Source organism: Callithrix jacchus, chromosome 7, assembly GCF_049354715.1.
Source record: "Callithrix jacchus isolate 240 chromosome 7, calJac240_pri, whole genome shotgun sequence".
In the NCBI taxonomy this organism is placed as follows: Eukaryota; Metazoa; Chordata; class Mammalia; order Primates; family Cebidae; genus Callithrix; species Callithrix jacchus.
This window is the reverse complement of record NC_133508.1, coordinates 75761568-75786888: the sequence shown is the minus strand read 5'-3', so window position 1 is coordinate 75786888 and position 25321 is coordinate 75761568. Positions and strand designations below refer to the sequence as shown.

Below are 25321 nucleotides of genomic sequence, written 5' to 3'. Positions count from 1 at the left end.
CACTGTGCCTGGCCATAAAGTTTTTTATTGTTGTTTGGGAGATAGGGTCTCACTTTCATTGCCCAGGCTAAAGTGCAGTGGCACGATCACAGCTCAATATAGCCTTGACTTCCCAGGCTCAGGTGATCCTCTCACCTCAGTCTCCCGAGTAACTGGGACTAGAGGTGGGTACCACCATGCCTGGCTAGTTTTTTTAATTTTTTGTAAAAATGGGGTTTTGCCATGTTGCCCAGGCTAGTCTCGAACTCCTGGGTTCAAGCGATCCACCAGCCTCAGCTTCCTGAAGTGCTGGGATTACAAGCATGAGCTATGGCGCCCAGCTATAAATCAATTTTTTAAAATCAGTGAATAATTAGATTTTGAGAAACCAAGTCCAATCCTTCCCAATGCCCATGCATTAATAAGCCAAGGAGGGCTCTGCTGGCTCCAATTTTTTTTTTTTTTTTTTTTTGAGGTGGAGTCTAACTCTGTTGCACAGGCTGGGGTGTAATGGTGCGATCTCGACTCACTACAACCTGCTTTCAGCCTCCCAAGTAGCTGGGATTACAAGCATGCGCCACTACACCCATCTAATTTTTGTATTTTTAGTGGAGACGGGTTTCACCATGTTGGTAATGCTGGTCTTAAATTACTGACCTTAAGTGATCCTCCCACCCTGGCCTCCCAAAGTCCTGATATTACAGGCGTGAGCCACTGCTTTGGCCTCGTAGTATTGTTTGATACCTGCCAAAAACCTGATCTAGAAAACCTTTCCTCTAAACAATTAAAAGGAAATGTAAACAGCCTGATTTCCCTGTCTCAAACTATGTTGAAGAGCAATATATAGGTCAGAAGATAAAATTTTAAAGAGAAAAGCATGTTATTTACTTTCTCCTACACTTATTAAAAGATACAGAGAAAGGGAAAGTGAGCCTAGTAACTTCAGATAGACTTCTGAATGGCAGATTTCCAAACTGTAAAAGCAGAAACCATATTGATTCATTGACCAAATTTGTCTTCAAGGAAAAGCCCATCACTAAAAAAACAGACTACAGTTGTCCTAGACTTCTTTACTCTGTCTGGAAAGAACTACACACACATGCAGGGAATAAAAGTAGCAATGGGAATCCCTGTTTGAGAGCCGGGGGGTGGGAGGGGAGCAAAGTGTGAGGTTCTTTGCATATAAGAATTCTATTCTATCTCTGTTTTGAGAATTGCCTAAAATTTGAGGAATTTAACAGTGTTACCAGTCAACCCTGATTAACAGATTCTCTAAGAATGTGGATGATTCTAAAATCCAGAGGCCTCGTGCGGTTGCTCACCCCTATAATCCCAGCACTTTGGGAGGCCAAGGTGGGGGGGATCATCTGAGGTCGGGAATTTGAGACCAGCTCTACTAAAAATACAAACTTAACTGGGTGTGGTGGTGGCACATGCCTGTAATCCCAGCTACTTGGGAGGCTGAAGCAAGAGAATTGCTTGAAACGAGGAGGCAGAGGTTTAGGTGAACCGAGATGGTACCCCTGCACTCCAGCCTGGGCAAGAGCAAAATTCTGTCTCAAATAAATAAATAAATTAAATAAGACAAAATAAAATTTTACAAAATGTACGTTTACTTTTAATAGCCAGGCACTTAAGCATAGGGAATAGAAAATGCAGAGTAAAGCCCAAGTCCAAATGGAGACCCAAATGGAGGCCTGAAAAGCATTTAGAGTGAAATTAAGCTCTAAAAAAATCAGATCCAGGCAAAAATAGCCACAAACCACTACCATATAGTCACATGTAGGCCTCAAAGGCAACGTTCCTTTCCTTAGCATCTAACCAGCACTACTTTGTCAATTTCTTAAATTAAACTCCACTGCCAGTCTCATTCTGATATTTCCCATAGACATGAATAAGCAAAAAGGAGCCAGTGAATTGACCCACGTGGCCAACACAGAGGCTGCACAGGAGAGAACACCTGGAATCAGTGCTACCCTGTATGCAACTAGAGAGGCCGAAACAGAAATAGAGAAACTGTAAGTGGGCCAGGTGTGGGGGAGGGGAGGGGAGGGGAGGGGAAGGGGGAGGGGAAAGGGGAGGGGAGGGGAGGGGGAAAGGGAGAAAGCAAGGCAGGCAGGCAGGCAGACAAGAAAAGAAAAGAATAAAGAAAGATTGATTGTAAGCATTAGTAAAAATTGGAAAACTTTTGCTGGTATATATGGAAATTTTATCTAAATTCCAGGAAGGCCAGGGACTTCTAGATTATATACACAAAAATGGAAAGAACTGCTCTATCAGCTAGATTAAATATTGGACTTTTCCTTTCTAACTACTAACCTCTGAAGTCAGTAAGAACTGACCAGAAAAAGCATTTTTCTCCCTCCTAAGGAGCTCATACTTTCATGTTCTCTTTAGGGGAATAAACTTTATCAGTTACCAGCACCCAGAGATATGGCATAGATAATTTAAGTAAGACCTCATTTAGAAACCTAGATTTCTCTTTTTGATGGTTTTAGTACATTAGCAGAACTCTTACATTTGTAGGTTTGCGTTCTAAATTAGTTGTTTATATATTTCAGATGCTTACACATACTTAACAAATCTCTTTTAAGATTGGATCAGAAGTGTTTTCAAAAAGGAGGAATTAATTTGCTTATCCCAAAGTAAGCTGTTTCCAAAAAGAGTATCAGGGGATCCACGAGTCCCCAAGATCTACTAAAAATGTAGAAGTTGGGAGACCTGGTTGGTGTTTGTTTGTTTGTTTTTGAGACAGGGTCTCACTCTGTTGCCCAGGCTACAGTGCAGTGGGACAATCTTAGCTCACTGCAACCTCTACCTCCCGGGTTCAAGTGGTTCTCCTGCCTCACCCTCCCAAGTAGCTGGGATTATAGGCACCAGCCACCATGCAAATTTTTGTATCTTTAGTAGAGACATGGTTTCACTATGTTGGCCTGGCTGGTCTCAAACGCCTGACCCCAAGTGATCCAGCCCCCTTCAGTCTCCCAAAGTGCTGGGATTATAGGCCTGAACCACTGTGCCTGGCCACCTGGCTGGTTTTGTCCTTACATTGTTCTACCCGCCAAAGGTAGTATTAATCTGGGGTGTACTTAGGGAGCAAAGCAAAGGATGCTTGAGTTGCAAAAAAAAATCTCAATCCCTAATTCTCAACCCCAAATTAAAAGAATTCCGATTTACAGCAATAACTCTGATTAGCAATCAATCTCTCTCTGAAATAGCCCAAGATAAGCAAATGCTATTGAAACTGTAAGGCTAGGGGACTGAGAAGAGATGAAAAACAGCCAAGGATTCAAGTAAAGCTTTGGCTGGCCTCCAATTTCTAACAATGCTCTTATGTGTTCCTCTAGCTTCTCCCTCCCGAGCCTCCTGTCATCACACAGCACTGAGGCAGAGATCCAACAGGCAGAGCTACAAACATGCAGCAAGGAGCCAGAGCATTGGAATTCACTACAAAGTTCAGGGGACAAGGTCAAGGCAGGATCGATTCAGTTCCTCCAACTGTTAGAGATGGTTAGCAGATGTTAGAGATGGGAGCATGGTTAGCAGAAAGAACAAGTAATTATGATCCGTAGACTCATGACTGTTTGATCCTTAGCTCCATCCCTCACTAGCTGTTCATTCTGGCGAAGTCACTTGACTCCTCTCTCATTTTCCCTAGCTGTTAAAATTGAGAGGATAAAATACTTTTACCTACTTCAGGGTTATTATAAGGTTTAAGTCAGATAGGAATGTGCTTTATAAGCTATAAAACACTAGTTTAGTATTTATAGAAATATTAGTTACTTCAAGCTAACAAATTAGTTACCTCAAGCTAACAAGTATCCAAATATCCACAAATTGGATACTTCTTATGAGCTCTGTGCAGCATTTAACAGAGAAAGTAGCATAATACAACCTCAGTCCTCAATGAGTACTCTAATAGAGAACACAGATGAGTGAACACACAGGCATCTCTTCAAGGCAGTATGAAACAGGGATGGAGCTGCAGTTGATTTAGTCTGAGGAACATAGGTCAGAATCTTAGGAAGGTGATACTGGAGCCGGGCCTAGAAGGTGAAGTGGGTGATGTGATGGTGAGGCAGAGGAGGCTGGGATGTGCATTCTAGGGAGAGAAATTAAATAAGCAAGGAGAGAAAAAAAAAATAAGCAAGGAGGTGTGAAAGTACACAGTATTTAGGGAGCAATGAGTTGTCTCGAGGCTACAGCGCAAGCTATAAAAAATAGAGTGCTTGGAAATGAAGCTGGGCAGGTAGGCAACAGAGCAAGACTCTGTCTTAAAAAAAAATGGAAATCACAATTTCTTTTCTCCTTATTTCTCTCCCTTCTTTGTCCTGACACTATAAACAATAAGACACAATATTTGCCTTCAAGTGATAATATAGCTGAAAGATATAGCATGTATATAAACACTTCGGATGCTGCACGTAAGGAGTACTGTCACCGGCACTAAGAAAGGGTAGTCAGTTCCACATCAGAGAGTCAGGAAAATATTTATTGAAGAGGGGTTAAGTTGGTGTTATCCAGAGAGAACAAACTTGGGAAAGGTATTCCAAGCACTGGAAGTAGAATGAACAAAGATACAGAGTCATATAACAGCATGGTACATAGTTCAGCAAGAGCTCAAGGTATGAGGGAAACTTGGTGCTATGAGCCTGGAAAGGTAGGCAGCAACCAGAGCCAGTTCTGCATAGGTTCAGAGTACAGTTTCTAGACTTTAGGTTGCCTAAATTCTAAAATTTCAGTTCTGCCCTTTTCCAGCAGCATGACCTTGGACAAATTACTTACCCTCTCTAAGGAGTACATAAAATGGGGATATTAACAGAACCCACAGCATAAGATCACTGAAGAATTCAATGAAATAATCCATGTAAAGAACTTAGGATACAGTGTTTGATTTAGGGCTAGTCACGGTGGCTCATTGCACTCCAGCCTGAAACACAGAGCAACACTTCATCTCAAAAAAACAAAACAAAAAAGTCCCATTTAGACTAGGTATGGTGGCTCATGCCTGTAATTCCAAGACACTGGGAGACCAAGGCAGGAGGATTGCTTGAGGTCAGGAGTACAAGACAAGCCTTGGCAACACAGCAAGACCCCATCTCTATGAAAACACACACAAAAATTAGCCAGGCATGGTGGCACATGCCTATAAACCTAGCTACTTGGGAGGCTGAGGTAGGAGGATAATTTGAGCCCAGGAGTTGGAGGCTATAGTGAGCTATGATTGTACCACTTCACTCTAGCCTGGCAACAGAGCAAACCCTGTCACACACCCCATACCCCCACACCCACACCAAAACAGTGAGAGACAGGGAGAGAGGGGGGGAGGGGAGGAAGAGAGAAAGAGAGAGAGAGAGAGAGAGAGAGAGAGAGAGAGAAAGAGAAAGAGAGAGAGAGATGTTTTCTGATAACTGTTTATAGTTTTCATAAAGCCCAGCTATATCTAAACATCAGATTCTGTGAGATCATCCCATATCCACTTCTACTTGTGCTTCTTTGTATCCCATGCAACCAAACAATCCTGATGGCTACAATGGATGACACTACCCAAGAATAATACAGAGCACAAAACCAAAAAATGGCCAAAGTTAGGACCCTGGGGAACACCAAGATGGAAGAGTCAGACAGAGGAAGAAAAGCCAGTGAAACAGGCTGAAAAAAATGCATTCACAGAGGAAAGAGGTCATTCAGGAAAAAGCAATGGTCTAGAAGTCAGTATAAGAGAGGGTTTTAAGAGGTAGACAACAGTGTCAAATGCTACAGAGAAATCAAGAGGAATATGAAATAGGCTACTGGATAGGCCAATTAAAGGATCATTGGCGACCTTTCACAGAGAAGCACTGATTATTATTTTAATTCAAAAACTTTGTTTTCAGATCCTGATGGCCACAGTAGTCACACTGTTTATCTTTAGGTGAGCCTTAACATGCCTCTTTTATTTAAAATAAAAATAATAACAAATCTTCACCCAGCCCTTGTTGTATCTTAGACTACCTGGTGGTAAAAATCATGTAAAATTCATCAGATTGAACATTTAAGAGTCATGCACTTTGGCCGGGCACAGTGGCTCATGCCTGTAATCCCAGCACTTTGAGAGGCTGAGGTGGGTGAATCACAAGGTCAGGAGTTCAAGACCAGCCTGGCCAAGATGGTGAAACTCCATTTCTACTAAAAGTATAAAAATTAGCCAGTACTGGTGGCACACGCCTGTAATCCCAGCTACTCCGGAGGCTGAGGCAGAAGAATCGCTTGAACCCAGGAGGCGGAGGTTGCAGTGAGTTGAGATCATGCCACTGCATTCCAGCCTGAGTGACAGAGCGAGACTCCATCTAAAAAAAAAAATTCATACACTTTAGAGACAAAATCCCCCTCTCCTATCCTTCCATAGTATTCAGATTAAAAATAAAAATATGCTGGGCACACTGGCTCACGCCTATAATCCTAACACTTGGGGAGGCTGAGCTGGGAAGATCGCTTTAGTGTATAAAGCTAGGGGTAAACTGTTCTTTGAATTTTTAAAAATCATCCATGATATCTTCAACCTCTGCCTCCTGATGTAATGGTATGTAATACTGTCTTCACCAAGAAGCAGACCAATACAAGTTTCCATACCACTATGAGTATATTAGTTTTCAAAAAGCTAGGCATGGTGACTCATGCCTGTAATCCCAGAACTTTGGAGGCTGAGGCAGGAGGATTGTTTGAACTCAGGTGTTTGAGAACAGCCTGGGCAACATGGCGAGACCCCATCTCTATTAAAAAAAAAAGGTAAGAAGAGAAAAGCAAAGTCACATGTGTATCTTCATAGACTTGAGCACACAACAAACAATCTAAACCATCCGAAAGAAGGAATGGCAGGTCCAGATGAGAGCAGTGAGATCTGGGGCAGCATATATGAAGGGGTCCTACCTTCATCAAGTGTTTGTTGACCCACTTGGTGAATGTTTTCTTCTGAACCCGGTCCCGTTCATCTGTAAAAGAAACACAGAGAAGGCACTGACTTAGTGCTACCCAGGCAACAGGTTCCCACACCACTGCCCTACCCATACCTCTGTTTCTCTAGGACAACTTACCCACATAACTGTGGGACAGTGACTTCTTAGGAAGGTTTAGCCTATTCTGAACTTCCTCTTTGGTCCTGATCATGTTGTCACTTTACAAATCAGACAGAATCATCACATGCCTCAAATATCATATCATGACAAAGTCTCCTTAGTATAATTTGAGCAGAGCAGGGAACAGAGTGATTCCCCACTTCCTTCACAACGAGCTTCAAAAACCCAAAGCTGTGATACCACCAACGGACAGGTGGCCTTGGCATTTGGGACACAAATATTACAGTGGTTAAAATTTCACTCTTCATGTGCAGATACGCCTGAGTAATACCAAACTCCCTCCCTCTCCTACCCCAGTACTTCCTGCATTCCAATTTCTTTACCAGCCATGAACAAAACAACCAAACTCTCAAAACTGCCCAGTTTACTCCCACTGCATGTCTCTTCTCTCTCTCCCTTCTCCTAACTCTCACAGAAGCAAACTCCCTTTCTTTCTCAAGTTTTTTTTTTTTTTTTTTTTTTTTTTTTAACCTCTTTTAACAGAAACATGACTTTCAATACTTGACATTGACTGCTCCACAGAGGCCTTATCCTGTAGAGGACTTACTTTCTCCTACTCCTACCAAATTCCCAGGGCCACTTCTAGACAACTGAGCCATCAGCCCTGCTCCTTTTCTATTTTTGGAAGCCCACACCATCCCGTGTAACATCTTTTTCAAATCATCCTGTCATTGACCATGCCCTGCTGCCCTTCCACATGGCAAATCTATCTACCCTAACCTTCCCTGACGACTTGGTTCATTTATCTCTACATATATGTGAATATATATGTGACAATGCATCTGTGCCTACTTGGGTCCACTGACATTCATCTCCAATTAATGTCCAGCCACCACACTGCCACATTTTGGGTCTGACTCCTTCCCCAAACATACCTTTATCCACCTCTTGTATCTATCTAGCACTTATGATTATCTATCTCACATGGCCTCTCCAAATCATTCTCAACCTTCAGCCGCTCCATTCTTATTTTACCCTATTCATTAAGAACATATACAGCCAGGCATGGTGGCTCCTGTAATCCCAGCAGTTTGAGAGGCTGAGGCTGGCAGATCACTTGAGCTGAGTTCGAGACCAGCCTGACCAACATGGTGAAACCTCACCTCTCCTAAAAATACAAAAATTGGCTGGGTATGGTGGTGTGCACCTGAAATCCCAGCTACTCAGGAGGGTAGGAGGATCGCTTGAACCTGGGAAACAGAGGTTGCAGTGAGCCGTGATCACACCACTGCACTCCAGCCTGGGTGACAGAGTGAGACATAGTCTCATAAAAAGAAAAAGAACTCTAAAATTATCCCAGTCCATGCTAGACCACATGGCTACGCAATTCAAAGCTGCCCTCACTAATACCCCAGGGACTTTCACCTGCCTAACCGCCTACTACATTTACCATGACAATCAATGGTTACCACCATTGCCTGCTGCTTGACTCTTCCATATCTTTTCCAAGACAGAGAACATTTCAGAAGAAAGTTGCAGAGGTATATATATCTTGCTCACTAGTCATTTATATAAGCTTCAGCCAGGTTCTCTCTCTCCAGTGCTTAGTTATTTTCTTCTTATTGATACCCAAGGAAAAGCCAACACAGTGCCATTCCAAACAATGCCAATGCTTGTTCTACATCTCAGGTGAATATACTTATATACTTATTTTTTCTGAGTTTATAGCCATTCAATAAGCATTTTCTTATCTTGGTCTCTGGTTTTATCTTCGCATCCTTATTTTCAGCCTTGAATCCTTTCTTGCTTTGCAAGAACAATTTTCTTTCAACTATAAACTACAGAACTAAGGAACGGACCTTAGATATTACATAGTCTAATTCTCTGCTGACACACAAATCCCTTCAACAACAAAGAATCATAAGTTCACATTGAAAGGTCTGTCCAAATATGCCATATATCTACAGTATTCTTGATGTTTAAAATTTAGGATAATAGAGAATTCACTAACTCATAAGACAATGTACCAATGTAATAGTTCTATAAAATGTCATACTCTGCTTTTATAACTTCTACCTACTGACTCTCATTTGAAACTGTTAGAAGTATTACTATTAGACTTAAAAGTTTAATCCATCTTTCATTTAAGAGAGCCCTGAAAGTATTTGAAGTCAGAATTCTTATTAGATTTGACCATTGTCATGCCAACATATTTTGATCTTTTTAGATGCTGATTCAGTTATCCAAAATCTTCATCATCCTTTCCAAGCCCATGTCATCTGCAAACTGAATCAGAATCAGCTTTTAACTACAGTTTCATCGAAATCACTGACACTTTGCTCATACTACTTATTTTCCCTTCATGTCGGGCTACTTCTCTTCCTCTTCATCTCTCCAAATGCTATATATTTTTTAAAATCCAGCTCATTCATTCACTCATTTATTCTTTGTTTGTTTGTTTTTGAGACAGTGTCGCTCGTCACCCAGGCTGAAGTGCAATGGTACAATTTTGGCTCCAGTGCAACTCTGCCTCCTGGATTCCAGCAATTCTACTGCCTTAGCCTCTGGAGTAGCTGGGATTACAGGTGCCCACGACCATGCCCAGCTAATTTTTTTTTTTTTAGACGGAGTCTTGCTCTGTCACCCAGGCTGGAGTGCAGTGGCGTGATCTCTGCTCATTGCAACCTCCACCACCCGTGTTTAAACGATTCTCCCACCTTAGCCACCCAAGTAGCTGGGACTACAGGCATGTGCCACCATGCCCAGCAAATTTTTGTATTTATAGTAGAGAAACAGGGTTTCACCATGTTGGTCAGGCTGCTCTTGAACTCCCAACCTAAGGTGATCTGCCCACCTCAGCCTCCCAAAGTGCTGGGATTACAGGCGTGCACTACTGTGCCTGGCCTCATTTATTCTTTAAATAAATCTTTATTAAGAACCTCACTGCTAGGTCCTTTTGATTCTGGTAATAGAAATATCAAAGTCATAGTCCCTACCATTAAAAGAGATGACAGTATGGCAAAGAAGACAAGTAACTTCAAAGCAGTTTGGTAAGTGCTGTAACAGTTAAGCACAGAGTACTCATGAACATAAGAGGTTAAGCCTACCCAGGTAGGGACAGGAAATATAAGGGACCTAATAAAGTTTCCAAGAGGAGTGACTCTAACCTTAAATGATGAGTGTAAGCCTGCCAGTGTAGTGGCTCACGCCTGTAATCCCAGCACTTTGGGAGGCTGAGGCAGGTGGATCACAACGTCAGGAGATGGAGACCATTCTGGCTAACACATTGAAACCCCATCTCTACTAAAAATATAAAAAATTAGTCAGGTGTGGTGGCACATGCCTGTAGTCCCAGCTACTCGGGAGGCTGACTCAAGAGAATTGCTTGAACCTGGGAGGTGGAGGTTGTAGTGAGCCGAGATCACACCGCTACACTCCAGCAGCCTGGCAACAGAGTGAGACTGTCTCAAAAAAAAAAAAAGGTAGATGAGTATAAGCCAGATGGAGAAGGGAAGGGACAAAGTTGCTACATGAAGTTAGAGCTAATGCAACTTCATGGAGACAAGGAAAAGCTTATGTTCAAATAACTGCACAGAATTAGGAATGGTTGAAAGACATGCTTATTAGGTAGTGGCAATATTTAAAACTGAATAGGATGCTATGGGCCAAATCATGACCTTTCATGACAACCTTAAGGAACCCGAACTTTATCCTATAGGTACGGGAAACCATTGAAAGATTTTAAATTGGAGAATGACATGATCATATTTGTGTTTAAGAAAAATTCTGGCTGCCTTTTCTGACAACTCCAGTTCTCAATAGTCTCTGTGTCCTCCAAATATCTATGTTACTTACTGGGCTAATCTTACTCAATCAGCACTTACATAATTATATAGTGTTCTAAACTTTTAATATTCTTATTCTAATATTACCAGTGAGATTGTTAACTCCTTGAAGAGACCATGATTTACTTTTTTGTATTTTCCACAACTCTACATATTAAGACCTAAAACATAAAACCAGACAGTGTTCTGGATTGGCCAAGAATGAATAGAAGACTGGCTAAGGAAACACACAAAATGAAATCAATACTGAGTTACCTACAAGAATCTAGTTCAATATGTAAAAACCCCAAAACCCTGCCAGGCAAGGTGGCTCATGCCTGTAATCCTAGCACTTTGGAAGGCCGAGGCAGGAGGATCACTGGAGGCCGGGAGTTTGAGACTGCAGTGAGCTGTGACTGTGCCACTGCACTACAGCCAGGGCAACAGACTGAGACCTTGTCTGAAAAAACGAAAAACAACAACACTCCATTAAGTATCACTTGTGTGCTTATGATAAGAAGCATGGGATAAGAAGACATGATGGAAAAATTAGAGCCTAACTAAAGTTGTTTCCATGACATTTTCACACAATATGAGGCCCACTCTGCTTCACTATATTAATGACCTTCATTGCCCAAAACAGTCTGATTCTAATTTTTTTTTTTTTTTTAGAGATGGAGTTTTGCTCTTGTTATCCAGGCTGGAGTGCAATGGTGCGATCTCGGCTCACCACAACCTCCGCCTCCTGGGTTCAGGCAATTCTCCTGCCTCAGCCTCCTGAGTAGCTGGGATTATAGGCATGCGCCACCATGCCCAGCTAATTTTTTGTATTTTTAGTAGAGATGGGGTTTCACCATGTTGACCAGGATGGTCACGATCTCTTGACCTCGTGATCCACCCGCCTCGGCCTCCCAAAGTGCTGGGATTACAGGCTTGAGCCACCAAGCCCAGCCTCTGATTCTAATTTTACAAAATTCTCACTCTGACGACATAAGTGTTCTTTTCTTTTTATAATTTCTTTTTTTAATAAAAACTATGTATGTTTGCTATAATAGGTCAAACGATATACAGATGAAAAAAAGAAAAAATTAACATATTTTCTCTTAAACTAGTATTTTAAAGGAGGCAGAATTCATTTGCTTTCTTTTTAGTCCACTGCCTTATTTCGTTTAGACCTGAATGTGTGAGTAGCATGAGTCTCTTTAATTTTACTACCCATAAATTATTCTGTTAATCTACCAAGGCCTTCCCTAAGGGTAATGTACTAAGGAAACCTGATGGTCTCATATCAATCATGTTCCAAAAGCTAAAAAGCTGACTTTCAGTTCAGGAGAGACATTTAAGTACTTATTCTGAATAAGACTTCCCTAGACTTCAGCTAGCCTGCTTAGAGCTGAGCCATAAGCTCCTCAGAAAAGGGATTTTATAGAATTCTCCTGCCCATAAGAGCTGGAGGATCATTTTTTTTGGATCCTATGTTGGTATGCCCATTGATTACATGAAAGTTCTTTGCTGGTTTAAACTTCAGGATAAAAGAATATTACAGTGCCTACAGTTTTAACATCATAATTTTTAGCAAGGAAATCCAAGAAGCAACCTTAAGAATTATGCTGACCTTCAGAATAAAAACTTAAGACTCTCCAACTATTTAACAAGTTTTAGATTGGCTCCTTACACATAAATTCCTTGTTTAATTCCAGGCCTAGCAAAGATCTTTCTGCCTAACACTGAAGGTTAGGAAGAAAGGTAAAACTCTCAGAAAGCATTCTTATGTAAGAAGAAAACTGGCAACGAAAAGGCAATATTCATTTTAATGTTCTTTATAATCTCAGACCCACCAATGGCTATAAACAAACAAGGGAGAGCGCACTGCCCACCAACAGCATCTCTACAGAAGCAGAGAACCAAACTGCCCATCTAATTTTCAGAGTTAACACTTTAAAACTTATTAATTACTTAGGGGTTACTGAATTAGAAGGCTTAAATTGGAAAAAATTTGCTTTTTGTTGTTGTTTTGTATGAGACGGGGTCTCATTCTATTTCCCAGGCTAGAATACAGAGGCATGATCATAGTTCACCACAGCCTCAAGCTCCTAGGCTCAAGCGATCCACCTGCTTCAGACTCCCAATATCTAGTACTACAGGTACATGCAACCATGTCTGGCTAATTTTTAAATTTTTTGTAGAGACAGGGTGTGAGTATGTTGTCCAGGCTGGTCTCAAAGTCCTGACCTCATGAGATCCTCCGACCTCAGCCTCCCAAAGTGATGGGCATAAGTACTTACAGACATAAGCCACCATACCTGGCCTAATTAGAAGGATTTAATACTTGTTACCAACTTTATTGATCTCCATCAACAAAGGTCTCTGGGCACCGTGCTACCAATACCTATCCTAATTTTATTTCATTGGCAGAGCTGTCCCTTTCCAGAACCTAGGTCAGTGCTTCTACCTAAAATCTGGATCTCATTGCTGCTCTTCTCCTTGGGAACCTTAATCTAACAATATTTCCTAGATTGTATATCTTCAACTGCTCACTCGCTACTGGTTCTCTCCTGTTGGTTTCTAAACAAGTATGATGACAATGCTCAGACTCCACTTCCCCACCTCCTATTTTATTCCATGTGACCTGGCTTCCAGCCCCACAAATTCACTGAAAACTGCTCTCCTCATAGTCACCTAATTGCCAACCCAATGGATAATTTTGAGTTCTATCTCACTTAAACTGTCTGTAGCAGAAGACACTGCTAATCATTCCTTCACCTTTTTTTTTTTTTTTTTTTTGAGACGGAGTTTCGCTCTTGTTACCCAGGCTGGAGTACAATGGCACAATCTCAGCTCACCACAACCTCCGCCTCCTGGGTTCAGGCAATTCTCCTGCCTCAGCCTCCTGAGTAGCTGGGATTACAGGCACGCGCCACCATGCCCAGCTAATTTTTTGTATTTTTAGTAGGGACGGGGTTTCACCATGTTGACCAGGATGGTCTCGATCTCTTGACCTTGTGATCCACCCGCCTCAGCCTCCCAAAGTGCTGGGATTACAGGCTTGAGCCACCGTGCCCGGCCATTCCTTCACCTTTTAAATCCACTCTCTTTCTCTTGAATCTGAGACTCCACTCTACCCTAGTTTTCCTCCATCTTCTTTGGTTGTTTCTTCTCTTCTGTTCATCCCTTAAACGCTACTCATTCTTAGCCATCTTATCTTTTCATTCTGTATTACAGCTTATTCAGATGTCCAAGAACCCAAAAGTCCACTGATGGGTTGTAGAGAAAGAGTATGCAGGAACCAGCTAAAATTGCATGCAAAATGTTTTGTGCCATATGGGAGGGGAAAAAAATCCATATCATTTCTTTTCTCTTTTTGAGACAGACTTGCTCTGTCACCAGGCACCAGGCTGGAGTGCAGTGGCGCCATCTTGGCTCACTGCAACCTCCATCTCCTGGGTTCAAGCAATTCTCCTGCCTCAGCTTCCCAAGTAGCTGGAACTACAGGTGCACGCCACCACGCCCAGCTAATTTTTGTATTTTTAGTAGAGACAGGGTTTCACCATGTTGGCCAGGATGGTCTCGATCTCTTGACCTCATGATCCGCCCACCTTGGCCTCCCAAAGTGCTGGGATTACAGGCATGAGCCACAGCGCCTGTCCATAGCTTTTCAATAAAAATTAAAAACATCTATTCTCTACAGTCTGCCTTAATGCTTTAATGAATATTTATGGTTTCAGCTGTGACCTATATACTGATAATTTCCAAATCAGTATCCTTAGCTCGGGCCTTTACCACTCATATATCCAATGGCCTCCTAAAACTTTCATGCTCATCTCAAACTCAACTTGTCTAAAACTGAACTCTTCCTTTCTCCTCCTTCTGACAGATATCCCTGCTATAATGCATCCTTCTCAATTGTGTCAGCACTGACCACCTTGAAAATTCTTCAGTGAGCCCTTATTCTCCCTATAGTATTAACAGTTGGCATTTAGGCTGGGTGCAGTGGCTCCCACCTGTAATCCCAGCACTTTGGGAGGCTGAAGCAGGTGAATCACTTGAGGTCAGGAGTTTGAGACCAGCCTGGCCTATATGGTAAAACCCTGTCTCTACTAAAAATACAAAAATTAGCCAGGCTAATTTATATAAATATAGACACCTGTAAAATCCCAACTACATGGGTGGCTGATGCAGGAGGATCACTTGAACTCAGGAGGCGGAGGTCACAGTGAGCCAAGATCGCACCACTGAACTCCTCCAGCCTGGATGACAGAATAAGACTCCATTTCTTTTTTAAAAAAAAAGAACTTAAATAGCACTTATTGAGCACCTACTTATGTGTTAAGCACCTTATAGCTATTCTTTCTAATGTTCAACAACCCTGTAAGTTAGATATTATGTTACTAGAAAAAAATAAAGTCTAGGCAGATTAAGCAGCTTGCCCAAGATCACAAGGTAAGTCATGAAGTCAAACTTAAACGCAGCTCTATCCAATTCCAAAGCCTGATGCCTCCATTCAGGATAACATTCAAACTTTTTAGCTTGGGAGCTAAGATCCATTATGATGGAATACCTACCTACCACTCATCTCTCTACCCTTCCATAAAAACTTCCAGCCTTATTTTTAAAATATCCCCCAAATGGGGCAGGCTTTCTCTCCGTTCCATGCCTTTACACATACTCTGTGAATATAGCTCTCCCCTTCTCTGACTACTCATTCTTCAACATTCAACTCAATTATCCCCATCTCCAGGAGCTTTTCCCATCTGTTACACATACTAATTTGGATGCTTACTGCAGGGTATCACTGTTTACTTGTTTATCTGTCCTACTCTACTAGGAGGAATTTGAGAGTAGGCCTGATGTCAAATGAAAGCCTGCATTTGAGGTGCAAAGTTCTGTGTTTTGATTCAACATAGCCTACCCACATAGTCCCAGTGCATTATGAATCATTCAAAAAGGAAGTGAAAGAAGAGCCTCTGCTGTTTCCAAAGGCCACAGAAAAATTAAAGCGCTTCAAGAATCCCAGAAACACCAACCACCTGAAAATCTAAAAAGGATATACCACAGCTGACATAGAAGGGAAGTAGAGTTGGAATAGGCCTGTTTTGTGACCTCATGAAGTTTACAATCTAGTGGTAGAGACCAACGTAAATAATTAATAATAACACCAAGCAAATAACATATCAAATACAAGCTGTACAAATTGACACTATAGCACAAGCACAGCATTGATTAATCCCCAAAGAGGGGTAGGAGGTGTTTATGGAAGGTGTGGCAGAACTGTTTCTGATCCTAGACAACAAAAGGCCAAGAAGTGAATGGTGTCTGAAGTAAACCTTGGATGACAATGGATGATTCTGCCAGCCCAAAGAAGGGGTAAGAAATTCCAAACTAAAAAAAAGAACAAGTAGGCTGGGCACAATGGCTCACACCTATAATCCCCACACTTTGGGAGGCTGAGGTGTGTGGATCTTTTGAGCTCAGGAGTTCAAGACCAGCCTGGGCAACATGACAAAACTCTGTCTCTACAAAAAAATACAAAAATAAGCCAGGTGAAGTGGCTTGTGCCTGTGGTCCCAGCCCTCGGGAGGCTGAGGTGGGAGGATCACTTGAGCCCAGGAGGCAGAGGTTGCAATGAGCCAAGATTGTGCCACTGTCTCCAGCCTGGGTGACAGCAAGACCCTGCCTAAAAAAAAGTTTTTTTAATTTTTAAGGTTTTTTTTTTTTTTGAGACGGAGTTTCGCTCGTTACCCAGGCTGGAGTGCAATGGTGCATTCTTGGCTCACCGCAACCTCCGCCTCCTAGGTTCAGGCAATTCTCCTGCCTCAGCCTCCCAAGTAACTGGGATTACAGGCACGTGCCACCAATGCCCAGCTAATTTTTCGTATTTTTAGTAGGGTCGGGGTTTCATCATGTTAACCAGGATGGTCTCGATCTGTTGACCTCGTGATCCACCCGCCTCGGCCTCCCAAAGTGCTGGGATTACAGGCATGAGCCACTGTACCTGGCCCCAAGTTTTTGTTTTTTTTTTTTAATTTACAAAGCACAAGTAGTGATTTGGAGACATGTAAGTATACAGAATGTGTTTTAGGGAACGGTATGGCTATTGCATACATAACTATACCATGAAGTTAGCAATGTGATGAGCAAGCAGGCTAATGACGGCTAAGTGACATCACAGAGGACCCAGGAAAGCTAGAGTAAGGAGTATGTACTTAATTAAGCAGAACCACTGACATTTTCTGACCCCGAGTATGTTTTGGGAAGACTAATCTGGCATGGGACTGAGGGCCACATAATACCAGAAAAACACTAAGATGTAGAAGAACCAGTTAGAAGTCTACAGTGACAGACCAGGAAGGAAATCTTAACAGCATGAATTAGGGCAGAGGCAGCAGGAATGTAAAGAAGAGAGCAGGTAGATCTGTATGACAACGTAGAGGTAGAAACAATAGCCTTTAGCTATTTTAAATAGCCTTTGTAAGGAGTGGCAGAGTTCAAGACAATTCTCTTGTTTCTGGTCAGAGCAACTAGGAAGAGAGTGGAACTTCAAGATAATGAAAACGGAAGGAGGCAATGATTTGGTGAGGGCACACTGGCTAAAGTAGAAGACAAAGAGTGAGGTGTGCTGACAGGGAGCAGGTGGCTCCTGTAATTACACCTGTGATCCCAGAACTTTGGGAAGCTGAGGCGGCCGGATCAATGTCAAGAGATCAAGACCATCCCGGCCAACGTGATGAAACCCCAACTCTACTAAAAATATAAAATTTGGCTGGGTGTGGTGGCACATGCCTGTAGTTCCAACTACTCGGGAGGCTGAGGCAGGATAATCGCTCAAACCCGGGAGGTGGAGTTCTCGACACTGCACTCCAGCCTGGTGGCAGAGTAAGACTCCCTGTCAAAAAAAAAAAAAAATCGAGTTGTTAGGAGGATCTTCTCAAAGACAATTGGAATCTTTGGTCTAGAGTTCAGAAGAGCAGTCAGAACTGAAGATAAGGAACTGGAGTTAACAACTGATAACTCTATTTTGACAAATCTTCCTAATCACCACTTTACCCTATAAAATTCAATTCCAGTTTTTATTCATTATGTTTTAGGTTGTTAAAGGAGACAAAGACCTGGTCTGGACCTGAAGAAATTTACAATCTATCTAACTCTTTAAACTTTATCTCTAGACTCGCCCCTTCATGACTCAACTGCAACCATTTCAATCTCCTTATTGTTTCGAAACATACCTTTCTTGCATCCCTGCCTTTGTTCATCCTTTTCCCCAACTGAACTATCTACCCTCTTCTCTTGGAACTTATCTAACTTAGAGCCTCCTTACCAAGCACAGTAGAGGTCGTGCTTCTGTACAGCTTTCCAGACATGTCAGCCACCTTTGGATGCCTATGGCACTTATTCCTTCAGTTTACTTAGCACTAAGCATATAAATGCTATTATTAGAGATCTCTGTATGTAAGTCCATTTCTGTATCTGAACTGAGCTCTTTCAAGACAAGATCCATGCTTTAAACTTCTTTAAAGCCCAGTGGCTCACCCCTGTAATCCCAGCACTCGGGAAGGCTGAGGTGGGGGGATCACTTGAGGTCAGGAGTTCAAGACCAGCCCGGCCAACACAGAGAAACCAACTCTACTCTACTTAAAAAAAAATTAGCCAGGCATGGTAGCATGCACATGCAGTATCAGCTACTTGGGAGGCTGAGACAGGAGAATCGCTTGAACCCAGCAGGCAGAGGTTGCAGTGAGCCAAAATTACACCACTACATTCCAGCCTGGTGACAGTGAGACTCTGTCTCAAAAAATAAAAAAAAAATCATTAAAGGCCAGGCACAGTGGCTCACACCTATAATCCCAGGATTTTAGGAGGCTGAGGCAGGCAGATCAACTGAGGTCAGGAGTTCAAGACCAGCCTGGCTAATACGGTGAAACCCCATCTTTACTAAAAGTACAAAAATTAGCCAGGCATGGTGGTGTGCTCCTGTAATACCAGCTACTCAAGAGGCTGAGACAGAAAAATCATTTGAACCTGGCAGGCGGTGGTTGCAAGCTGGGATTGAGCCGCTGCACTCCAGCCTGGGGAATAGAGCAAAACTGTATCTCAAAAATAAATTTTTTTTTCATTAACTATCCAACAGTTAAGACAACAATAGGTACTGAAAAATATTCATTAAACAAATATATAATGAGAGTCCTCTAGGTGTCAAGGTTATAGCCACAAGGACACATTAAGATGGTATTTTCAGGTTGGGCACTGTGCCTCAAGCCTGTAATCCCAGCACTTCGGGAGGCCAAGGTGGGCAGATCACCAGAGGTCAGGAGTTCAAGACCAGCCTGACCAACATGGTGAAACCCCCATCTCTACTAAAAATACAAAAATTAGCTGGGAATGGTGGCACAAGCCTGTAATCCCAACTACTTGGGAGGCTGAGTCAGGAGAACTGTTTGAACCAAGCAGGCAGAGGTTGCAGTAAGCTGAGATGGTGCCACTGTACTTGAGCCTGGGCAACAGAGTGAGACTCTCTCCCAAAAAAAAAAAAAAAGCTGCTTTTCAGCAAGGAACAGGAATTCCCCACTCAGATATTTTCTCTACAGAATCAGCTTTCCTAAATTCTCCTTACCACATCTGGATCCAGGGAATTTTGTACCACTTAATGTTTCCAAAGTGAGCACAAAGGAAGCAAGCTAAATTGGAGGTCACACAATTAAAATGTGCTTAGCAATAACGTACAATGGCACCAACATTATAAACAATTGCTATCCTCAGAGGGCTACAAGTCCACTTTGGGAGGTAAGTAGACCTCAATATTTATTGTATTCATTGTCAGGCACTGTGTGAGGCCTATCTCATTTAGTATTTGACAGTCCTCACAACTCTATCAAGTATGCTTATAGTTCAGCAAATTTATGCTCAGAAAGGCTTGTTAGTAATTTTCCCAAAGTCACACAGTATACAGAATTGAGATTCAACTCCAAGTCTGTCAGATCATAGACTTTTAACCTCCATAAAATTATTAGAAGACAATACAATGCAGTCCTATATAATCAAGGTAAAAGAAGTACTAATAATAATAGGGATTCATGAAAGGCATCTATCAACAATGATTCGTGTAGACCAAGAAAGTGCCAATGAGGATTGAGATCTGCTTCAATGCAAAATTAAAATTTTACCATATTTCTGCTGGGTGTGGTGGTTCACGCCTAGAATCCCGGCACTTTGGGAAGCCGAGGTAGAACACTTGAGGTCAGGAGTTTGAGACCAGTCTGCCAATATGGTGAAAGCTCCGTCTCCACTAAAAGTACAAAAATTAGCCAGGGGTAGTGGCACACACCTGTAATTCCAGCTACTTGGGAGTCTGTGGCAGGAGAATCACTTGAACCCAGGAGGTAGAGGATCATGCCACTGCACTCTAGCCTGAGCTACAGAGTAAGACTCTGTCTCAAAAATAAAATAAAATAGACCCTAAATCATGGCGTGATTGATTGTGAGGAGTATATGATATGAAAGCAATTAGCCCCAGTCTCTCTCACATAATAAGTTAACAAATGCTAGCTGGTAGTTATAGAAGTAATATAATGTGGAAAGTATATAACATGAAAATCCACTGCTAATCTTCATCCATTCTCCCTATACAAGTGATTTTGCTTTACAGTGATATGAAAAAAAAAAGAAAAATAAATAAATAAATAACAAGAAAACCAAGCTAGAGAAAGGCTAAGCAATGTTCCCAGTTCATATAGCTGTTAAGTCGTGGAGTAGAAACCCCAGGTAGACAGTTGGTGCCAAACCCATTTTCTTAGCTGTTAGGCCACAGTGCCTTTAGGAGATTACGTGGGTTAGGGGGAGATGGGGCTATTATGTTTTTGCCCTGAAACTTTCAATAAAGATTTTGGACTTTCCTGTACTTCTCTGTTGGTTACAGAAAAGGTTCTGCTATATGTTTATCTCCAAGCACTTTTAGATACAGGCAATTCTTTCTTCTAGGTCCCAGGGAAGAAATTTCAATGATCCAGGAAAGATAAAAAGGTAGACACTAAGACTGCCCCTCCTTGTGCCCCAAGCATTATTGCTGTGGCAGCTTCTTTTCCTCAAAAAGCACCTACATACTTGGACTGATGAGAACCTAGTTTTTTCGCTCTCCTTCTGAGATTTTTCTAAGATCTCCTCTTCATCAAACAACCAGTTATTTCTATTTTAATGAAAATCTGCCTATTTGAGTCACAGTTTTGCTCCCTGTTAAAGACTCAAAGCATAAAATCAAAAGATAGTGGATTACCAAACCAGTGATTCCCAAACTTAGATTTCATAGACCAATACATGTTCCACAGTAAATCAGAAAGCCTAACAGAAGTTGTCAACTTTTTATTTTCTTAAGGATATCTTAAAAACACACTACCATATAATAACAATTATTTCATAAAATAAAGGATATTTTAACATTAAAAAGTAGGAAAGACAGTTTCAGAATAAAAGACAATCCTGGTTTAGCTTTATGAAAGACACACTACATTTTCTTTATATTTTTTTCATTTTACAGAGTTAATGTCTCTCAGTCTAGCGCCAGTTTCTATACCCTACAGTTTGGAAACCAAGGAAACCTATGGCCAAAAAGGTTAAGTCACTTGTTCAAGGCCACAGGACGTTACTTAAACAATCATTATTTAATAATGCCTTATCAAGATCTAAGTCACAGCTAACATGACTCTTTCTCTAACCTCTCTTATTTAGGTCCCTGTCCCCAGATCATCTTTGAGCCTTTTTCTCTCTCTGTCACAGCTGGCAGAGGAACATGTAAGAGAACTAGCAATAAGCCCCAAAGAGGAAACTTAGGCCATGACTCCTCCCTCCCACCTCCCACACCCTCAGTCTGCTCAGAGGTAGATTCCGTAACCAACTGACTTCTGCTAAAAATACACTCTGGACTTTCAGCACTATACAACATACCTTAAAAGTGGTTTCCTGATACAGGCAGAAGCATGAGCATGAATTCAGTCTCTATAAAAAAGTCCTACACTCAAAGCTTGGGCTCTTAACTGCCAGTTACTGCAAGCTTAAGAAGTTCCCAGGAAGTAGGACACCCTAATCTATTCCACTGCACATTTTAACAAGCCTAAAGGTTGTTAACACCACAAGGCTTCAAAGCTCATACATTCCTATGAGTCAATGTGAGCAAGGGCTATTTGGGATCCTCAGGCCCGGACAAGGAAAAAAAAAACTTCACATACTAACCCATACAGCACATGCGACAAACCAGGTGGGCGTTGAACTCGTGTTCATCTTGGTAACTTGGCCACATGGCGCCCCTGTGTCTGCTGACCCCACCTAAAAGGAGGGTGTACCAAAGAACCTCCAGCTAGTGGCCTGTGCACCTTTCGCAGCTCCTCAAAAAGGGCTTCGAGATGTAGAAAGGAGACAGCAGAACAGAGAAGTGGCTCCACCCACCACTTCCTACTGACCTCCTTTCTCCCTTGAGGTCAGAGAAGAAGCTCCTCCCTAGGGCACTTCCAAAAACTGGGCCCATGTCTCAGGCATATAGCATGCTGTTCCAAAGTAGCTCAGTGTTTCCAGACCAATAGGGCATACAGAGGGGAAAGCTCCATATGCAAAAGTCCAGTCAAGGTATGAAGTGAGTAAGCCCAAATAAGCAGAAACTGGTCTTTGAGTTACTCTCCCTTTGCAGAGCAGAAGCTTGTAACCTGGTGAACCTTAGTTGCAGGAGAGCTGGTGAGCTAAGTAGTTTACTGCCAAGTCAGGAAGAGTGTATTCATTGCCCAACAACTTGTTCTTCAGGTGTGCCTCTTCTCAGGCAGAAGTACATATAAAGTGTTAACCAACTGAGAAGGTCTCATAACGGGAGCAACTATAATGGAGCAAGCTCATACACTCACTGTCCACTGCCAACAGATCCCTAGATTCCAAAGAGATATTCCCTTCCCCGCACTCACAGCTGCCCAAAGATAAGAGTCACAGTCACTCTCCAATGATTCCACCTACTTTACAGAGTAGCCCCACCTCAGCCAGTCTCCCAGGTAAATTATCACAGCAGATTTTATCAGCTTCAAAAATACCATTTGCTTGTTGCTCCATTCTTTCCCCTCATCCAGCCAGGAATGGCATCCCAAAGTCCCCTCCTTCTTCCCAGATCCTCCTACTCTGTCTTTACAGTCAGTGCACTTAACTCAGCTGCGCCAGAAATCCTTTTATCCAACAGTAGAAGGCTCCTTGTTTGTTTGTCCAACTTGTTTTCCGAGTCTTGGCTAATTGTACCAGACACTGGAATGTTGAAGAAACACAATGAAGGGCTTTTTCATTCAGCTGGCCTGGCCCATCTATTGGTTCTTCACAGTTCTGACCCAATCAGGGGACAGAAAAGTCCAGCCTCTGTGGGTGTCAGAACAGACACTGCAGCCCTGCCCCACACCACTCAAAAAGGCCACGCTGCAGATAAGGGCCTAATCACTGGTCCTCTGCTCTAGCTCCCTAAATAGAACGACTTCTTCAGGCTAATGCTGCTTTCAATCCTGTTCCTGAAGGCAGGGAGGCAGGAGGGGGAGCATGCAGGAAACGAGTTTCCAGAGATTAGTCCAAAAGACTACAAATGAAAAAAAGTAAATGCAAGCTTGCCTAGCAAGCCATTCAGTTTAAACAAGCCCTATGACCTGCCTCAGTTGCTTGACAACTTCCTTCACTCCCAAGTGGGTATCCCTCCCACCTACAAGCTGCTAATAATCCTGTTACTGCTTACTAATAACGGTTCTCACACAGCTGACTTTATCCCTCCTATACTAAGCTCTCATTCACCCTGATAACCTGTGACAACTGTACGGAGTTTGTCCCTCTTACCAGACTCGTCTTAGCCTTGGAGAGGAAGGGTCCTCCTAGAATTTGCCTTGTATTAGGAAAAGGAATGCAAAAAAATTGGGAAGAGAAGAAAAATGAACATTTCCTGACTTACATTTAGTAACCTCTTCCTTTATCAGATTTAAATTCCCTGAGTGAGGCTGGGTGCAATGGCTCATGCCTGCAATCCTAGCACTTTGGGAGGCCAAGGCGGGTGGATTGCCTAAGCTCAGGAGTTTGAGACCACCCTGGGGCCAACAACATGGTGAAACCCCATCTCTACTAAAATACAAAAAAAATTTGCTGGGCTTGGTGGTGCATGCCTGTAATCCCAGCTACTTGGGAGGCTGAGGCAGGAGAACTGCTTGAACCTGTGAGGTGGAAATTGTAGTAAGCCAAGATTGCGCCACTGCACTCCAGCCTAGGCCACAGAGTGAGACTCTTTTGTCTTCATAATCCAATCTCTAGCACATTTAGAAGGCACTCAATAATCTAAGCTAAAATTAACTGAACATCTACTGTAACTGTTAGTTCACAGGTAATGTGCTAAAAACTTTAAATAGCATTTCATAAAATCCCAACAACAATTCTCTAAGAAAGGTATTATCATTTCCATTTTTGAGATAAAAATTCTAGGACTTTAACAGGTTAAATAACTTGAACAAGATTACATGTCCACATGTCTAGCTCCAAAGCTGTGCTTCCTGTTATACCCTGCTGTCTCTGAGAGGGGCCTAAATCAGAATAAGCAAACTGAGATACAGGAGTTGTATATGTAAGAAGGTGAAATATCCTTGGAAAGGGTAAGAAATAAAAACATTGAGCATCACACACTGGGGTCTGTGGGGGGGGAATAGGGGAGGGAGAGAGCGGGGTGGGAAGTTGGGGAGAGATAGCATGGAGAGAAATGCCAGATATAGGTGATGGGAGGAAGGCAGCAAATCACACTGCCATGTGTGTACCTATGTGACAATCTTGCATGTTCTTCACATGTACCCCAAAACCTAAAATGCAATTAAAAAAAAAAAAAAAAAGACCAGCCTGGCTTACATGGAGAAAACCCATCTCTACTAAAAAATACAAAAATTCGCCAGGCGTGGTGAAACGTGCCTGTAATCCCAGCTACCTGGGAGGCTGAGGCACGAGAATCGCTTGAACCCTAGAGGCACAAGTTGTGGCGAGCTGAGATTGCACCACTGCACTCCAGCCTGGGCGACAGAGCAAGATTCAGTCTTAAAAAAAAAAAAATTAAAAATTAAAATTAAAAAATAGTTAATTCTAGTTGACTAGAGATTTAGGACATGTCCAAAATGAACACATGCAGGCAATTTCTAGAAATACTGAATTCATAGCCTCTAAAAATCAAAATAATAATTACTGGGTGAAGTTGGAGGAAAGTGAAACAAAATCTGCCATATCCTCAATTCTCTGGCACTCAAGCAGAACCTATTTTCCCTAACAGCACTGAACACTGAGAAAAGTAGGGTAGAGTCTTGAGGACAAGATCAGTCTACCTACAGAAGACAGGCCTTTCCTTCAGGTTCCCAAGAGGTCCTGAGCCTCAAAAAGGAAGCTACTTCTGTTTCAGTGGAGGAGAGAGGACTTTTATTAGGACAGTCAGCTCTTAATTATCCA

The 25321-nt window shown here is 42.2% G+C and overlaps 1 protein-coding gene across 11 annotated transcripts in view; it reads right to left on the bottom strand.

Moving 5' to 3' along the window:
* MACF1 (microtubule actin crosslinking factor 1) overlaps positions 1 to 25321 on the bottom strand; it is a 319804-nt gene that overhangs the window by 242071 nt on the left and 52412 nt on the right. For 7 of the 11 annotated variants that reach the window (XM_078331310.1, XM_078331314.1, XM_078331308.1 and 4 more), the window contains exon 2: positions 6889 to 6950. In XM_078331310.1, the coding sequence (XP_078187436.1) occupies positions 6889 to 6950 (62 nt within the window). Of the gene's footprint in view, positions 1 to 6888; positions 6951 to 21790; positions 21885 to 22075; positions 23127 to 25321 lie in introns of those variants that run through there. The other 4 variants (XM_078331309.1, XM_078331312.1, XM_078331320.1 and 1 more) reach the window with 2 other exon arrangements.